The 19,108-nt window shown below is 41.5% G+C and overlaps 1 protein-coding gene across 1 annotated transcript in view; it reads left to right on the top strand.

The window, feature by feature from the left end:
• LOC115135261 (serine/threonine-protein kinase 32C-like) overlaps positions 1–19,108 on the top strand; it is a 155,147-nt gene that overhangs the window by 88,849 nt on the left and 47,190 nt on the right. Inside the window, exon 3 of the mRNA XM_029669749.2 lies at positions 13,562–13,713. Within this exon, the coding sequence (XP_029525609.1) occupies positions 13,562–13,713 (152 nt within the window). The remainder of the gene's footprint in view (positions 1–13,561; positions 13,714–19,108) is intronic.

The raw sequence follows: 19,108 nt of genomic DNA, 5'->3' as shown, positions 1-19,108 counted from the left end.
TGTGGTCACTCTCCAGGGTATTTTTCCCTTGCCTCCACTATCCATGCTCTACCCTTTTGGTTACAGTGGATGAGAGATTATTTATGGCATGCATTGTGAATGCAGACATGATGGGATTAGTATTGGCCTCGTGGGCATGTCCAATGCACTTGTACATGTGGCTTGTCATTTCTATACTGAAACAGGATTTGCAAATCCTCACATTTAAAAAAAAAAAAACGTTTTGCTGATGTTTTCTCCATTTTGAAATGATACTACAAGAAATAGGAAAAGCACTCACATCTGAGAACTTGTGTGTTAATCATTTGCTACTAACTTGAAATCAAAGAAAAGGCTTATACTGTTAAAATCAGTGTGTGGGTTTTTCTTTTTCATTAGACAATGAGGATTACCATGTTGAAGGATACCACATTTTTCTTTTTGATTAGACAATGAGGATTACCATGTTGAAGGATACCACATTTTTCTTTTTCATTAGACAATGAGGATTACCATGTTGAAGGATACCACATTTAACTTCTACAGCTACTGCACATGCCTTCATTAAATTGATTGATTAGTGCAAGCCCTACCCTTGAAATTAAGGTAGGCCTTACGGATGACATGCTCAGGAGATAAGCATTATCAGCAAATTTCACGATCAAGAGGGTGTGCAGAAAGGAATATTTAATCATTTTAAAAATTCATTTGATTTAATTTCAAAATACATGTTGCTTGAAATAAAGTTGCAATTTGTTAGCTTCATGTTATGTATCATCCTGGTGTAATTATATGCAGTTCAAAATTATCACCACAACGTGTCGTCGCTAACATTTGTATTATAGCCTAGCTTAGCTAGAGGTCCTAAGGGGAGGTCGATAATACATGCCTAGCACAAGCTAGCGGTTCATTAAAACTACAGTATGTTTCTTAATTGAAACTAAGTGGGCGATACATCTGAGTAAAATACAGTTGCGTTTTGGAGGACGCAGACAAAGAGCTAGGAGAGAGATTAGTGAGGGGGGAGAGAGTGGTTAATAGCAGGGTAATTACTGCTGCTCGCTAACTTTGATGTAAACTGCTGCTCTGGCCCCCCAATGGTGGAACAAACTCCCTCACGACGCCAGGACAGCAGAGTCAATCACCACCTTCCGGAGACACCTGAAACCCCACCTCTTTAAGGAATACCTAGGATAGGATAAAGTAATCCTTCTCACCCCCCTTAAAAGACTTAGATGCACTATTGTAAAGTGGCTGTTCCACTGGATGTCATAAGGTGAAAGCACCAATTTGTAAGTCGCTCTGGATAAGAGCGTCTGCTAAATGACTTAAATGTAAATGTTAAATGTAAACAATGTGGCCGTCAAACATTGGACTCGTATGCTAGTTACAGTTATAGTTTAGTTATAGTGTCGGCTGTCTTCACAGAAATGAAGGTAAGGTGAGCGTTTTCTACCTTCATTACGCTAGACCTGTGGTTATTTGCGCGGCAGCAACGGATGTTCACTGGGGAACTTCTTGGTTGTGCGTGCATATAGAACGTGTTATTGTTTTGACAGTTGAAAGGTCTTTACTGTACTCTATATTCATGAGGTAATTTTTATGGGAAATGTCAGATACAGACCAGCTAAAAAAAAATATTCCAATTTTCCATACCTTGGTCTCTGAGCTATTGAATTGCAAATATTCTCTATAAATATATTAATAAATTAATGTTGTGTGGTGGGGGGGGGGTGTTTTTTCATAAACTCAAACCAACAGAACACAAAAACAACACAACCACCACAACCGATACACAACACAACATGCCCACACCTGTCCATGAACGTACAAAAACACAGTAGCCTCCCCTTTCAATACACAGTTCAGCCCTCGAGTTTGTTATTGGCAGTGAGTATGATACTTTCCGATGAATAGCTATAAAAAAAAAAATCTGCAATTACACCAAAGTTACAAAACTTTCTTTGATATTGGTCACCAATATTTACATTTCCCAACAGACATAATCGAGATGGATGGATATAAATTCCTAGATACAATGATATGATAGTACAGGCATTATCCCAAAATGGTGTCAGTTTCAAATCAAACTTTATTTGTCACATACGCCGAATACAACAGGTGTAGACCTTACCATGAAATGCTTACTTTACAAGCCCTTAACCAACTGTGCAGTTCAAGAAAGAGTTAAGAAAATATTTACCAAATAAACGAAAGTAAAACATTATTAAAGTAACATAATAAAATAACAGTAACGAGGCTAAATACATGGTTACCGGTACTGAGTCAATGTGCAGGGGTACAGGTTAGTTGAGGTAATTTGTACACGTAGGTAGGGGTGAAGTGACTATGCATAGATAATAAACAGCGAGTAGCAGCAGTGTAAAAAACACATTTGGGGGGGGTGTCAATGTAAATAGTCCAGGTAGCCATTTGATTAATTGTTCAGTAGCCTTATGGCTTGGAGGTAGAAGGAGGTAGAAGCTGTTAAGGAGAACAGTCTATGACTTGGGTGACTGGAGTGTTTGACAATTTTTTGGGGCTTTCCTCTGACACCACCTAGTATATAGGTCCTGGATGGCAGGAAGCTTGGCCCCAGTGATGTACTGGGCTGTACTCACTACCCTCTGTAGCGCCTTATGGTCAGATGCCAAGCAGTTGCCATACCAGGTGGTGATGCTCTCGATGGTCCAGCTGTATAACTTTTTGAGGATCTGGGGACCCATGCCAAATCTTTTCAGTATCCTGAGGGGAAAAGATGTTGTCGTGCCCTCTTCACGACTGTCTTGGTGTGTTTGGACCACGATAGTTCGTTGATGTGGACACCTAGGAACTTAACTCTCGACCGGCTCCACTACAGCCCTGTTCACGTTAATATGGGCCTGCTTGTTTTCGGATTGATACAGTTTTTCATAAAATGTTTTAAAGACCGTTAATTCTGGAAAAATCCATTACTATGCTAACATCCGAGTGTTTATTATATTTAAGTTAAGAAGTGTTCAACTGTTGAAGGGTGTCAACATTTATATCTAAGCTGTTTTCTTTCTCTTCTAGTATTTCTAATTCTTTATTGGTCTTATTTTTCTAACGTGAAGACTAAGACATGATACAACCTCATATAAACTCAGCAAAAAAAGAAACATCCCTTTTTCAGGACCCCGTCTTTCAAAGATCATTCGTAAAAATATTAATAGCTACACAGATCTTCATTGTAAGGAGTTTAAACACTATCCATGCTTGTTCAATGAACCATAAACAATTAATGAACATGCACCTGTGAAATGGTCGTTAAGACGCTAACAGCTTACAGACGATAGGCAATTAAGGTCACAGTAATGAAAACTTAGGACACTAAAGAGGCCTTTCTACTGACTCTGAAAAACACCAAAAGAAAGATGCCCAGGGTCCCTGCTCATCTGCGTGAATGTGCCTTATGTATGCTGCAAGGAAGCATGAGGACTGCTGATGTAGCCATGGCAATAAATTGCAATGTCTGTACTGTGAGACGCCTAAGACGGCGCGACAGGGCGGACAGCTGATCGTCCTCGCAGTGGCAGACCACGTGTAACACCTGCGCAGGATTGGTACATCCAAACATCACTGCAGGACAGGTACATGATGGCAACAACAACTGCCCGAGATACACCAGGAACGCACAATCCCTCTATCAGTGCTCAGACTGTCCGCAATAGGCTGAGCGAGGCTGGACTGAGGGCTTGTTAGCCTTTTGTAAGGCAGGTCCTCACCAGACATCACCGGCAATAATGTCGCCTATGGGCACAAACCCACCGTCGCTGGACCAGACAGGACTGGCAAAAAGTGCTCTTCACTGACGAGTGGTGGTTTTGTCTTTCCAGGGGTGATGGTCGGATTTGTGTTTCAACTTCGAAGGAATGAGCGTTACACCGAGGCCTGTACTCTGGAGCGGGATCGATTTGGAGGTGGAGGGTCCGTCATGGTCTGGGGCGGTGTGTCACAGCATCATCGGACTGAGCTTGTTGTCATTGCAGGCAATCTCAACGCTGTTCGTTACAGGGAAGACATCCTCCTCCCTCATGTGGTACCCTTCCTGTAGGCTCATCCTGACATGACCCTCCAGCATGACAATGCCACCAGCCATACTGCTCGTTTTGTGCACGATTTCCTGCAAGACCGGTATGTCAGTGTTCTGCCATGGCCAGCGAAGAGCCCGGATCTCAATCCCATTGAGCACGTCTGGGCCCTGTAATTATTTTGGGCTGGGTGCACAATTCCATTGACATTCCATGTCACACACGTTCATGTATTCAGGTAGCCTAGTGATTAGAGCATTGGACTAGTAACCAAAAGGTTGCAAGATCGAATCCCCGAGCTGACAAGGTAAAAATCTGTCGTTCTGCCCCTAATCAAGGTAGAACTGTTTGTAGGCCGTCATTGAATATAAGAATTTGTTCTTAACTGACTTGCATAAAGGTGAAATAAATAACAAATCTTCAGTATTATCCACCACGTGTGGTATTGAACATATCTTTGTCTTATATTGACTCCATACATTATGTATGCTCTTGATACACTACATAAACATCTATAATGAAAAATAGTGTTGATCAATCCTCAATGTTCTTAGTGGGCATGTATTCACAAGACATAGAATAAACTCTTAACAAATCATAATTCTGGCTGATGGTCGGTCAAGAAACATATCTGAACTCAAATGAGGGGCCAGAGATGGGGTATTTGACTGATGATTTGATACAGGTCTGATAGGTCGTCGGCTCCTCGGTGCAGTTAGATAGTTTAGTTTAACTGTCAAGAGTGTGAAAGACTGCTTTGCTCTGGGGACCACAGGAAATCACAAGCCTTTGCCAGCTCTCCATGCTTTACAGCAACAAGTGTAATCATAAGGGAAGCTAACAGCCTGAGCTGGACGAGAGGGAAAAGCTTTAGACGTTTGGTTAGCAATTGCAGTGTTTCATTTATTTCCCTTTATCGTCCATCCCCTCGCAAAGGGCAGATGACTGGCTAGAGAAAGTGGGTCTGTGTGAAGGGCAACAAGGGAGGAAGGAGGAAATATAAATGGGCCATGAACCGCAGTGTCACCATGAGAGGGCAAAATTGGTTTTTAAAAACTTCTTTCATCCCCTGAATTGTCCATTTTACCAATCGGCTTCCATGATAGCGAAACCAGAGCCTGCTTTTACTCCGCAAGCTTCTCCTCTTCCACCACAAACCTGTCCTCTGTCATCTACCTGATGTGTCTCTTCCCACACCCTCTCTCCTTACTCACATTGATCCTTAAGGAGGAGGGAAATGGTATTAGTTTATACTAGACTGTAATGAGCCTATGACAAAGACAGAGGGAGGAAAAACCTGTGTATGAAAGAAGAGAGGGAAGGAGAGCAAGATGGAGAGCAGCTCTTATTTGTGCTCCTGCTCAAAGGGAGGCGGGCAATTAGATTGTGTTTTGTAGGGTAATAGATTTCCTCCTGACTTTTCTTCCTCTAATGCTGTAAACCAGCCATCTGCCGAGCTGTAATGAGGAGACCTGGGCCTTTGTGGACAATTCAATTCAGTTAGACCCTTCTGCTGTATGGTGCTGGATAGCTGGAGCAGCTCAAACACATCATTCTGCCTCTGGCGCCGCAGTAACTTGATAATACCTGAGACGTGACAGCTGGGGTGGGCTGTATCATCCTGGTACTAGGGATGGCCATGAGTAATCTAGTACTCAAACAGACGTCAACACTCCATCTTAATTCAGAGACCCAAATTTCAAATACTGTAAAACTATTTGGTGGAATGTGCTTTTGTGGCTTGTCGTGGAGAAAAAAATGAAATTTTTAACTGATGGGTTTCACAAGCTACATTCCTTGCCAAATGACAGTTTTATCACAAATTCAAAATGGACTGGATTAAAATAGGGAAATATGTGTTCCAACAACGAGCTGAAGTTTTAGAATAATTGCGTCCAATCTATTTTTGCATAGGCTACTTTGCTAGTGCCATTTAGAAATGGTTAGCCTAGGCTATAAACCCCCTAAACATAGACAAAGAGTGTATTTTCATTAGAACATACTCAGCCAACAGATATAGTGGCTGTAATTCATCACCATGCAGTGTACAATGTGGAACTGAAAATGCCAAAGAACAGGCAGAATAAACTACATCGAAAATACAGATTTTGGTTTGTAACCTTGAATTTTGTTATTTCAATGTGCCAAACTAAGCCCGTTTCAAATGATCACTCATTGAAACTGTTCCAGAAGCGCCAAATGCACATCACTTCGCACTGGCAAATGTTTTCATTGAGAAAAATATTGTTTTATTTTTTATTCTGTTATTACATCATGTTCTTTGCTATAAAATAGTGTGTTGACTGTAATAAGGGCACGGGAAATAAGAGTGTATTGCTAAATGAACAAAACAGACATAGACTTTTACAAGGTTACAGCCTTTTTGAAGATTGTGTTCCATGATATAATATAATCAGTTTATATTACGGTTTCAATAAATAAATTAAATGTAAATAGTTTTTTATTGACTGAATATATGAGGCAATTAGGATGTGTTATCTGTAATGGTTATGATTAATTAGGCATTGTTGCTCATAGATAGATAGATAATTGCATACCAATTGTTCTAAAAATAGTTATTTCCCTCCTGTTCTGGGTACTCTTAACTTAAATGGGTTTGAGGTGACTTTTTAGGTAAGAAAAGTTATGTGAGAGACTTCCGGTGATGTAATTTAGGAAATGGCAACTACACATTGGTTGGGTATTTTCCTCATAAATTCAAGTATTTAGTCAGAGTATTTTAGAAACTTATAATAAAATGTAAAAGGGGAAAGCAGGAAAAGGTAGTGGAGCTGCAACGATAGTCCACTAGTAGGAGAAGCTACAATTGTCTACGAAGCAGAGATTGCTAATGCTAACACAAAACAGCTAGCAGCAAAAGAACCCTCATTCTGTGATATGATGAAGGAATTGCATGAGGCGCTCGCTGGCTTTGAGAAGATGTACGAAAATAACTGAAGGTGTTCAAGAGGGTCATTAACCAGAAATTCAAAGGGAAAAAAGAGGAACTTCACCCCATATCTACAACAATTGGGGGATGCAGAACAGCGCATTGGGGAAACGGTTACGTGGAACACTGCGGTCAAGGACACACTTGTGCAGTCTTTGAAAGGCCAATACGCACTACAAGCAAAGTGGTAGAACTCGTTTTTTTTAAGTCATAATAACATTAGACTTTATTCTGTGGCCGAGGGTATATTGGCCTTAGAGCATACCCGTATACAAGATCCATAGCTGCATGTTTCCTACAATTCTCCGTCAAAGAGAGTCCTCCGTGCAGCCTTGAAAAAGCCTGTTAACTTCCAAGGTCAACGGGTGTCATTTGATCATGACTACGTGTGAAAGATACTGAGAAGAAGGAAGGAATACACAGCTATCAAGAAGGCACTATACGAGCTGGCTTCTTACGAGCATGTGGACGGGGCATCTGAGGACCTGAAGTCGAAGGGCATCCCAGTGGAGTATACCGCCAGAAGACTGGTGACTTTACCATTGGAAATACTCGAGCAGCTCCCCCCATGACCCGTGGTGTGCGAGCAGAGTCGTGGAGAAAGAGGGAGATTTCCTCGGCGAGAGGACATTCACATTTGACTCAGACTCAGAAATTTCCAACGCGAAGATAGATGTTACTGAATAGGATTTAACGGACTTAAATTACAGCCAGCTGTTAGACGTATTGGGCCGTTATGGTCGACTTTGCAAGAGATAAAACAGCTCCCCAATTTTTCCCCACTGCTTTAAGGGTGAGTAGCCTGAAGTATGTGGCCTCTACTGGCACCTTAGGTATGGTCACGTTAATAACAGATCTATTAGCTAATGATGAATGACACTGACAACGTCATGGAAGGCTATAACATGAAGAGGATTCAATAAATGAATTGCATATGGTTGATGGCTTATATTAACACATAGTAGGTTATTATGGGCTATATACTCACCCCCATAGCACACAATACCAATACACCTTTCTCTTTGACTCAAGCGATGTGTCTAGGCGACCAATACGTTTTGGTTGCAACTGCGGCATGCATTTTGATACTTGGCCGAGGGGCCCGTCCCCCAGACTCATCCCCCTCAAACTCCATAGGCAGGAGACAGTCCTCTGACCCTCCCCCCCCTCTCCCGAACTTTCGCTCGCCTCCAGCACACACTCACTGGAGCGAGTGACTTTGAACTTAGTGGCTAGCCCCAAGTCGTTATATATATTTTTTTCTTGTGCATTCTGCTATTTGCCTCATGACTCCTGCATGCTTTGTTGACTATGAACTTTCATTTCCCAACCCTGGGATAGACTGTTTGTTCCCACACTCGGGACTCATACTCTCTGTTGGTTACTCGTTTTTGGCCTCCCATCCCATTCTAACCACCTCTACGCCGGCTTTGTATTCATGTTACCTGATGAAATTGCTGTAAAATATTATATTTTTGCCATCTGATGCACATTCAGATGTCATAAATCAGCACTGCAGAGCTCTCCCTGTCCTCTGCCGTGCCTTGATTGTATTACTGTTGATGATATTTGGAAATATGCATGTACACTCTGGCCCATCTACAGTTGCTAGCCCCAATTCTGACATGTGCTCTAATATCTGCTTCACTGATTTCTGCTCTCATAAAAGCCTGGGTTTTCTGTATGTTAACACTAGAAGCTTATTACCTAAATTGTATCAATTGAAAGTGTGGGTTCACAGCTCCAATCAAGATGTGTTGGTCATTACTAAGACTTGGATAAGGAAGAGTGTTTGTTGTTAACTGATGTTAACCTTTCTGATTATAGTATTTTTCAGCAAGACAGATCTTCCAAAGTTGGGGGAGTGGCAATCTTTACCAAGGATCACCTTCAGTGCTCAGTTGTCTTTACCAAGTCGCCAAACAATTTGATTTGCTGGTTTTAAGTATTAAACTTTCAAATAGCTCTTTGTTGACTGTTGCTGGGTGCCATCGTCCTCCATCAGCACCGGCCTGTACCCTACCTGCCCTAATCTCTCTCCTGGCTCCTTACACTAAGTCTGAATTTGTTCTTCTAGGTGACCTAAATTGGGACATACTTAAACCACCTGACCAAGTCCTAAAGCAATGGGACTCCCTAAATATTTCTCATATTATTACCAATCCCACAAGGTTTGACTCCAAACACCCAGAAAAGGCTACTCTTCTTGATGTTATCCCCACAAATAATCCTGATAGGTATCAGTCTGGTGTTTTCTGTAATGACCTTAGTGATCACTGTTTTACAGCCTGTGTTTGTATTGGCTGCTCAGTGAAACGAGCTGTCCTGATTTGTCATAGACGCTTGCTATAAAACTTTAATGAGCAAGCCTTCCTTCATGAACTGATAGAATCAGCTTGATCCCCTCTGTAGAAGATGCTTGGACCTTCTTTTTTGATATTTTCGGTGTTATTGTTAACAAACACACCCCCATAAAGAAAATGAGAATTAACAACAGGTTCAGGCCCTGGTTCGACCGTGATCTTGCAGAGTTACTTGTGGCTGCTTTTGCGTGATGTATTGTTGTCTCTATCTTCTTGCCCTTTGTGCTGTTGTCTGTGCCCAATAATGTTTGTACCATGTTTTGTGCTGCTACCATGTTGTGTTGTCATGTGTTGCTGACTTGCTATGTTGTTGTCATGTGGTGTTGCTACCATGCTGTGTTGTCATGTGTTGCTGCCTTGCTATGTTGTTGTCTTAGGTCTCTCTTTATGTAGTGTAGTGTTGTCTCTCTTGTCGTGACCTGTGTTTTTGTCCTATATTTATATTTTGTTTTATTTTTAATCCCAGCCCCCCCGTAGGAGGCCTTTTGCCTTTTGGTAGGCCGTCATTGTAAATAAGGATTTGTTCTTAACTGACTTGCCTAGTTAAATAAAGGTTAAATAAACAAATGAATTCAAATGAGGGCTGTCCCCAACTACAACAAATCTTGGTCGACCTAGAGTAGTCTGTTCTTTCGACTAATCGATTGGTCAAAATGTTTAAACATATTTTTCCCTATATAGACACACCCTATGTGTTGTAATGAAGTCCACTATATGAAGGCTACTGAGCTTGTCTGATGCTTCAAACACACTGTGATTAAATAACTAAGACACAAATGACTCAAGGGAGACAGAGATCAAGATAGCTTAACGAGAAGAAGGAAAAAACCCTGTTCTCGACCTTCATCCTCCCGCTGCTGCGGGCCTTCGCAGATTCTGCTGTTACACTTCTGCTGTTATGCTCCTAATAGGCTACACCAGGGGTCGGCAACCTTTTCTATTTGTAGTGTGTTGTATCTTCTTGTCTCTTATTTTATCCTGTATGTAACTCCCTCAGGTGTCATTTCATCATATGATCGATCTGGTTGCCACTGTTTTCACCACACTTAATGAATTAAATAATCTGATTTCTGAAGGTAATTGGTTGAATCAGATCTTATTTAGGGGCTTCATATCAAAGGGGGTGAATACATACAGTAGGCACACACCACTTTTTCCATTTTTTTTAAATGTCATTTTTTTTAAACAAGAATTTTTTTTTCATTTCACTTCACCAATTTGAACTATTTTGTGAATGTATGTTGCATGAAATCCAAATAAAAATCTGTTTAAATGACAGGTAATGCAAAAAAAATAGGAAAAAAGCCAAGGGGGGTGAATACTTTTGCAAGGCACTGGAAACCTGCTATAGAGGCATCTGCTGAGATTTTGGTTTTGCGCTTTTCATCATAGAACCTCAGTACTGGAGCATGCGTGATTCATGCCTTGAGCTCCTCAAACTGTTTATACTGTTCCAACACCACTCTAGTTTTACACAGTAGACTCATGTGAGTTGCCAGATTAGGTACAAATTTGCCCACATAGTTAACCTTTGTGCACGTAGAACCTTTGTGCACAAATTTGCCCACATAGTTAACCTTTGTGCACATAGAACCTTTGTGCACCCTCTTGATCGGTAAGCGGTGGCATGTTCTTGATGGCTATCTGAACGCTACCTGTCCCAATGCATTGTGCCACCTGTAAAGTTTGGTGGAGGAGGAATAATGGTCTGTTTTTCATGGTTTGGGCTAGGCCCCTTAAAACCAGTGAAGGGACATCTTAACGCTACAGCATACAATGACATTCTAGATGATTCTGTTCTTCCAACTTTGTGGCAACCGTTTGGGGGAGGCCCTTTCCTGTTTCAGCATGACAATGCCCCCATGCACAAAGTGAGGTCCATACAGAAATGGTTTGTCGAGATCGGTGTGGAAGAACTCGACTGGCCTGCACAGAGCCCTGACCTCAACCCCATCAAACACCTTTGGAATGAATTGAAACGCTGACTGTGAGCCTGGCCTTATCACCTAACATCAGTGCCCTACCTCACTAAAGCTCTTGTGGCTGAATGGAAGTCTCTGCAGCAATTTTCCAACCTCTAGTGAAAAGCCTTCCCAGAAGAGTGGATGTTATAGCTTCAAAAGAGGGACCAACTCCACATTAATGCCCATGATTTTGGAATGAGATGTTGGATGAGCAGGTGTCCACATACTTATGGTCATGTAGTGTATATTGCATGCGTGAGATTCAAAAGGTTAAACAGGAAATTGATCAGATTTATAGTGAAGAAGTCGAGAAAAAGCCCAGGTCCCTGGAACTACGATATTAGGAAGCCGGCTCAAAGCAACAAAATTGCCAGAATGGAGACTCAGAAAACAAAAAGCACAGAATACAACTTTCGAAATATAAAACAATGATTACATGCAAATGGGATGAAATACAGAATATATTTGAATCATACTATACAAATCTGTACAAGCAACCATATAAGGCAGATGCCTTCTATGGGGGGGGGGGGATCTACCACCATCGTGGAGAGAAGCCATAATATCTGTAATTCCAAAGGAGGGTAAAGATCAGAAGGAATGCAATTTCAAAAGACCTATTGCAATTCTTAATGTGGATTATAAACTGTATGCATCAATAATAGCAAAAAGAATGGAGGACAGTCTAGATGCAGAGAAATAATTTGATTCAGTGGGATGGGATTATCTATTCCAAGTTATGGATAGATTTGATTTCAACAAAGTGATACAGTGCATCAAAACACTACATTCATATCCGACTGCCAGAATAAAGATGAATGGACATTTGTCACAAACAATAAGTCTAAAACGAGGGGCAAGATAAGGCTGTGATCTTTCACCCACGCTCTTCTCCTTGTACATTGAGTCATTCGCACAGGCAGTAAGAAAATACCCATCCTCAGGGGAATAACAATAAGAGCCAATGAACACAAGGTATACATGTGTGCTGATGACCTTCTGATATTTCCTAAAGACCCAGGTTCAAGTGTACAGTAGATTGACGAATGTTTTATAAACATTTGGAACATTTTCAGGGTATGTTCAGGGTACACAAGACCCAAACCCTTGTATATAAGTATACCCACAGCAAGAGCTGAATAGTAAATATAACGTCCAGTGGACCTCTTCATCCATTAAGTATATTGGAGTAAATCTACCAAAAGATACACCAAAACCTTATGAAAGAAATCATGTTCCCATCAACAAGAAAATATATGATGATCGGGACAGGTGTAATTCACTTCCTTTGGATCTTAGTAGTAGAATTGAAACGATCAAAATTAATATCCTTCCGAGGTTACTGTATTTGTTCCAATCACTGCTTATAGAAATCCCACCTAAACAGTTCGGGAATGGGATAAACGGATATCAAGGTTTATCTGGAACAGTAAGAGACCAAGAATTTAAATGTACATCATTGCAACTACCAAAACACAGTGGGAGTATGGCCTTACCAAACCTAAAATATTATTTTGGGATCCATACTTGGAAGTTTTCTAATTCAAAGATGATGTTACTTGTAACTAATCTGATGTACGTATGTGTGCTCTACCTGCCTTCCTGTTTTGTGTTTTTGTGTTCAATAAAAATAAAGTATATATAAAAATAAAAGTTGTGAAATTGTTGTATTACTCCACTTGGGTGTGGGATAGGTATCAACAGTGTGTTAATATAATATTTGATCACTTCAATATTTTACTCTGTACAGTTGATTTTTCTGTAATAACGCCAGAATTTGGCGTTCTTCATTGGAGATTAGTACTTCTTTATAGAAGTGATTTTTCTTTCCAAACCATTGTTTATTTTCTGCAGCGACTGTTTGCGTAACAGTAGCTGAGGTCATAGCTTCCTAATGACTGAATGTTACAGTAATGAGGCTTGCCCTCCCATACCCCCTGTCCTGCTCTTGACATTTCACATTGACATTTCTCCACTCTACGAAACATCAACTTTTAATGAGCACATGATGAGGTCGGAGACTGTTTGTGTGTTTTTGTAAATGTTTTCCAAGCCCCATTGTAAATATTCTAATGGAGGGCAGTAATATCAGCCATTATGAAAAGCTAATCCTGTCACATGCTCTGGTATACTGTATATTATTGTATACTAAGGTGTCTGTGTGCATCTGTCTTTACTTGCTTTATACAAGTCTGGTTCCAGTCCTAAGTGGGTAACCTACTCTCTGTTCTTCTGTCCTTATTTCCCCTGAAGGTGTGCATTGTGCAGAAGAGGGACACAGAGAAGATGTACGCCATGAAGTACATGAACAAACAGCAGTGCATAGAGAGAGACGAGGTCCGAAACGTCTTTAGAGAGCTAGAGATCCTACAGGAAATTGAACATGTTTTTTTAGTAAACCTCTGGTGATTATCCTGTGTTTTTTTTTTCATTTTATATACTGTTCGTACATTCTGCATGCCACTGCTGGTACCCTGTGTGTGTGTTGTGTGTGTGTGTGTGTTCAGGCATGTGGGAATGCGGGCCCATTGCACCACACATTTCTTAATTGTTGCACTGTAAAGTCAGATGACCCCATATTTCCCTCCCAGGAGTATGATATCTGGGTGAAGTAGGGAACCCATTTCATTATTTAACCATCTCCAGTGTCTCTGCAGCACATATTCTAAATATAATTTGGCAGGTGGCACAATGTTCACAGCAAATTACACCAAAGCACTTTACTCCTGTGTAATTGGTAGAATGATATTGCTCTCGGTGGTTATCTACGCTCTGAGTAATTGATATAGGGAGCATCAATAATTCCATACACATCCTTTAGTACATAAAGAATTTGAGCGGATACATACACCAAGACAAAAGTGTACCCACACCCACTGTGCACCCACACCCACTGTGTACCCGCACCCACTGTGCACCCACACCCACTGTGTACCCGCACCCACTGTGTACCCGCACCCACTGTGTACCCGCACCCACTGTGCACCCACACCCACTGTGTACCCGCACCCACTGTGCACCCACACCCACTGTGCACCCACACCCACTGTGCACCCGCACCCACTGTGCAACCGCACCCACTGTGCACCCACACCCACTGTGCACCCACATCCACTGTGCACCCGCACACTACTGTATGTCTTGTATGCATGTTTTTTTTCTCTCCAAAGTTGGCAAAGTTTTAATAACACTGGGGGGGGGTCTCAATGAGAAGCGTCCTCCCAACTAAAATAAGCAGAGTTTTTTTTTAATGAGGTGGTAGTAGGGCCAGTGTATTTTTTTATATTATAATTCCCTCAAGTAGTGTACATCTGCCAGCCCCATCCTTGTTCTAGTTTCCCTGCTTTGCTCTGCTTGGCTATGGCACATCAAAGCCCCATTAGCGACAAAGACAGCAGACAGCAGCGTTATGGATAGGCGGAAATTATCGGGCTCCTTAGATCGCACCGCATCTTCCTGCAATTCAAGTCTACTTCAGAGGGAAAAATTGTGGAAGTGGTCAGCCCATCTCAAATTACACTGGAACAAAACAACAATCACTCGTAGTCTCGTACAGCCTCCTGAACAATACCCAAGACACTCCTGTGTGCTGTGGAATTGGTTACATCACTCTCATCCAGTATACGCTTTGGACGGTTCATAGAACGTTTGCGTTATTCTGTATCCCTTTGCTGGTGAATATCTTGGGGGGGTGATAGAGAGGCACATTCGCAAGCGGCTGCCTGCCGTCACCATCAAACTGACCAGATTTGAGCAACAAAAGGGAGAAATCTGAAGAAAAAAAAACACATGGCAATGGCCTGCCTGTCAGGACACAGCACCTGAGGCTGCTGAGGGGAGAACGGCTCATAATAATGGCCAGAACTGAGAAAATAGAATCGCATCAAACACCTGGAAACCATGTGTTTGATGTAGTTGTTACCATTCCACCTATTCTGCTCAAGGAGTTTTGAAAATAACTTTACAGAGTGTATCAATCACGCTAGCCTCATTGTGGAACTTTCCTGCAGAGGCAGGCTCTCACTGGCCAGCCCCCCTGTGGCTGTGTTGGACTCTTAAAGGCTCTGCATGGTCAATTCGACGTCTGCGGTGGCCGTACAGCATTTACTGCGATGCGGCCATGGCAGTAGTGAGAGCATTCATACTTCTTGTGCTTCAGGGAGCTGTCGTGCATCCAATGAATTGGTCTGCGCTGCACCACTCATAGTGATTCAAAGCTAATCTCTATAGCCATCCCGCTAATTAAAAGCAACTGGATAAACAAAAAGACAAGACCGTACCTCTTCTGAGATGTTGGAGTCCGTTTCCCAGTGCTTGACATAGGAGCTCTGCCAAGATAGCATGAAGTAAAAAGACAGCACTGTTTTCCCACCTGCATCTCCATCCCGAGTCTCTCCATTGCCACTCAGCAAAATTAGCCTACATTTAGTCTATTGTATATATGTGTATTTCACACTATGTTGAGGTAAAAGTCAGAGAATAATGCTGTATGGATGTCAACCCCAATGCATGTTCCTGTCATCTTCACCAATCAACTGCATTACATTTAAAAACAACTTAGACTACCACCACCGATTTCTGTATACTAGCTATGCTACCAGCTTATACGAATGGGAGTTAGCATTTACCAGTCACTTTTTCTAAACCTTAAAAGGGACTAATTTTAAATGTTACGCAGCAAAAACTGCCAAATATATCCAAATCTGATTTTAGTAACCACATTGTGAGCCTGCTACAATAAATACAGCAATCATGAAGGATTTTACAAATATCCACTTTGTTAGATCAGGTTTGTTTAAAATTGCGCCAATACGTGATCCATCTTTCCCCCACAGTCTGCATTCCATTGACCTCTTTACAGGCATCTATCCGCATTACCTCCCATATCTCGTTCCGGGAGTTCAAACTCATTTTCATGTCTTTGAAATCCCTACACAAGGTATCATAAAGATGATGTTTTGTTGTCAAGGAAGTGAGTTTGTGTTTATACGGGATTTACCGCCCCCAACTACTGTCAACCAAACATGTCAATGCGGCGCTATACGGAGCCCTCTGCATTGTTACACCATTTGGGAGGCGCACGGGCGATGCGGTACGGAGCTTGATACGGCCTCCGAAGACATTGCAATTGTGTCACACCCTATGTACGGAGCCTCCGGACCACATGGTCGGATCAAGCATAAATTGGCGTTTACTAGGCATGTCTGAAGGTGACATCTGATGTCCTGCTGAGACTAACTTGCTTGCTCTGTGAAAAATCTCTTGAGAGAGTTCAGACTTATCTCCTGAAGCCAGAGAAAGAGAGCTCAGCACAGAGACAAAGTGATTCATTGTTTATTTTGCTTTGGGAATGGTTGTTTTTGTATATACAGTACCAATCAAAAGTTTGGACACACCTTCTCATTCCAGGGTTTTTCTTCATTTATTTTCTACATTGTAGAATAATAGTGAAGCCATCAAAACTATGAAAAACACATATGGAATCATGTAGTAACCAAAAAAGTGTTAAACAAATCAAAATATATAATTTACTACTATGAAGAATCTAAAATCAAAAATATATTTTGATTTGTTTAACACTTCTTTGGTTACTACATGATTCCATATGTTTTATTATATCGTTTTGATGTCTTCACTATTATTCTACAATGTAGAAAATTGTCAAAATAAAGAAAAGCCCTTGAATGAGTAGTTGTGCCTAAAGTTTTGACTGCTACTGTAGGTCTACATAAATGCTTTCCCCATTCACAGTGACTATTACTCCATTTTCTGGTGTATAATAACATAACTTCCTGTTTAAACAGGAAACTCCCTCTCATAAACTTTGACTTGCTTTCATAAGAACGATGTTGAGCTATATTTGGTGATGGTCTACTCTACTACAATTTGCACAGTGTAATGACCAGGAGTTGAATTGGTACGGTGTGTGGGTATGCTTCTGCACATCATAAATCCCTGCTGATTTGCAGTATCTATGGGCATGAGTTTGGGCAATGACATGTTCCATTATTGATGGACTGAAGATGGGCCAACCAATGAATTCTAGGAACTGCAGTGCCTATATTCCCCAAAGTAAATATCAGAGGATGCAACTCATGAGAACGCCAGTTTTGATTAAGATTAGTAGGAGTTGTTTTATTGGTACAATGCCAGAGAGGGGGAGAGCGGGAGCGTGAGAGAAACAGCCATCATGGAAAGTAATGATTCCTGAAATCACTGTGAAGGCAAGGAAGAGAGAGGAAAGCTGAGAGGGGGGGGGGGGGGGGTGTAAAAGGCAGTGTTAAGAAGGGATTTGATCATTGATTACTTTGTCCAAACAGAGTTTCAACGTCTATTGGTTTGCTTTCTTCTCTCTCTCTCACACACTGTTTTGAATCCTATGTTTGCTTTCATTATGTCCTGAATGTTGCTGGGTTTCTTTGAAGCTCCATCCATTGCTTCAGAGAAAATCAGAGGGAATCTGTAATGCTAGGCACTGAATCCACAAAACTAGAACAAGACTGCTTAAGCCTGGAGGACTGTCAAGTTTGCTGCATGCAGCAATTGCCGTGACCATTCACTTGCTGATGATAGATACCGTATGATGTGTAGGAGTGGGATATATTTAAATGGATTAGCCACCTTGAAAGTATTATCTGCAGCGTGCAAAAAATCCACCCAAATCCCATAAGCCATCACAGCATAGGTAGGTGTAGATGCTTTCTTTCCACCCCGATCAATTTGTATTTCTAAATTGGAGGTCATATTCCCCTACCCAGACGGACAGTATTACATGCCGTAAGTGTACGCGGTGAAATTGATCCCTTGCACTTTCCAGTGTTAATCATCACCAGAGCAAGGTTTTGCCTTAAGCATTACATTGCAACAAATTACTCTCAAACACCATTGGCCAGTTTCCCCGGACATCTGGACAGAGGCTCTGAAAGCTGAACCAAGTGAGACGCCTAGCAGCCATGTGGGAAAGTGAGGAAGAAGGGAAGCAAGAGGGAGTGAATGTGTTAGCGCTGAGCACTGGGATTTTTGTCGTCTATGAGCTACGGCTTTGGAGACCCTTTTTAAGAGGGTTGTAAGGTCATCAGTGGGATCCGCTGATTCGCAGTCATCTTCCGCTGTCGATCCATCATCTCAGAGAGAGCAAGAGAGCAGTCACTGTGGTGAGAATAGATGCACACCCTGTCCTCCTCCATGTCCATTTAGAATATTGATTCCCGGCTGAACAGAACAAAGCTCTGGAAGAAGTTGAGACGAATTAGGCTTTACCCCAAACACAATAGTCATAACAAGCTCTGGGTGGCAGCCAGCGGCAGCCGCTGAATACCTGGGACGCAAGATGGTTGGAGTTGTCAACAAAGCAGCATGACAGAAATATAATGATATGTTTTAAAACGACCAGGAGTTTCTTTGAGATGATATAGTGCATTCGGACGATATTCAGACCCCTAGACTTTTTCCACATTTTGTTACATTACAGCCTTATGCTAAAATTGCTTGAATTATTATTTTTTTCCTCATTAATCTACACACAATACCCCATAATGACAAAGCGAAAACAGGTTTTTAGAAATGTTTGCAAATTTATTAAAAAACAAACTAAACAGAAACCTTACATACATAAGTATTCAGGCCCTTTGCTATGAGACCCGAAATTGAGCTCAGGTGCATCCTGTTTCCATTGATCATCCTTGAAATGTTTCTATAACTTGATTGGAGTCCACCTGTGGTAAATTAAATTGATTAGACATGATTTGGAAAGTCACACATCTGTCTTTATAAGGTCCCATAGATGACAGTGCATGTCAG

This window comes from Oncorhynchus nerka, linkage group LG10 (assembly GCF_034236695.1).
Source record: "Oncorhynchus nerka isolate Pitt River linkage group LG10, Oner_Uvic_2.0, whole genome shotgun sequence".
NCBI classification, from domain to species: Eukaryota; Metazoa; Chordata; class Actinopteri; order Salmoniformes; family Salmonidae; genus Oncorhynchus; species Oncorhynchus nerka.
The sequence above is the reverse complement of the archived record's forward strand: the minus strand, read 5'-3'. Positions and strand labels throughout refer to the sequence as shown.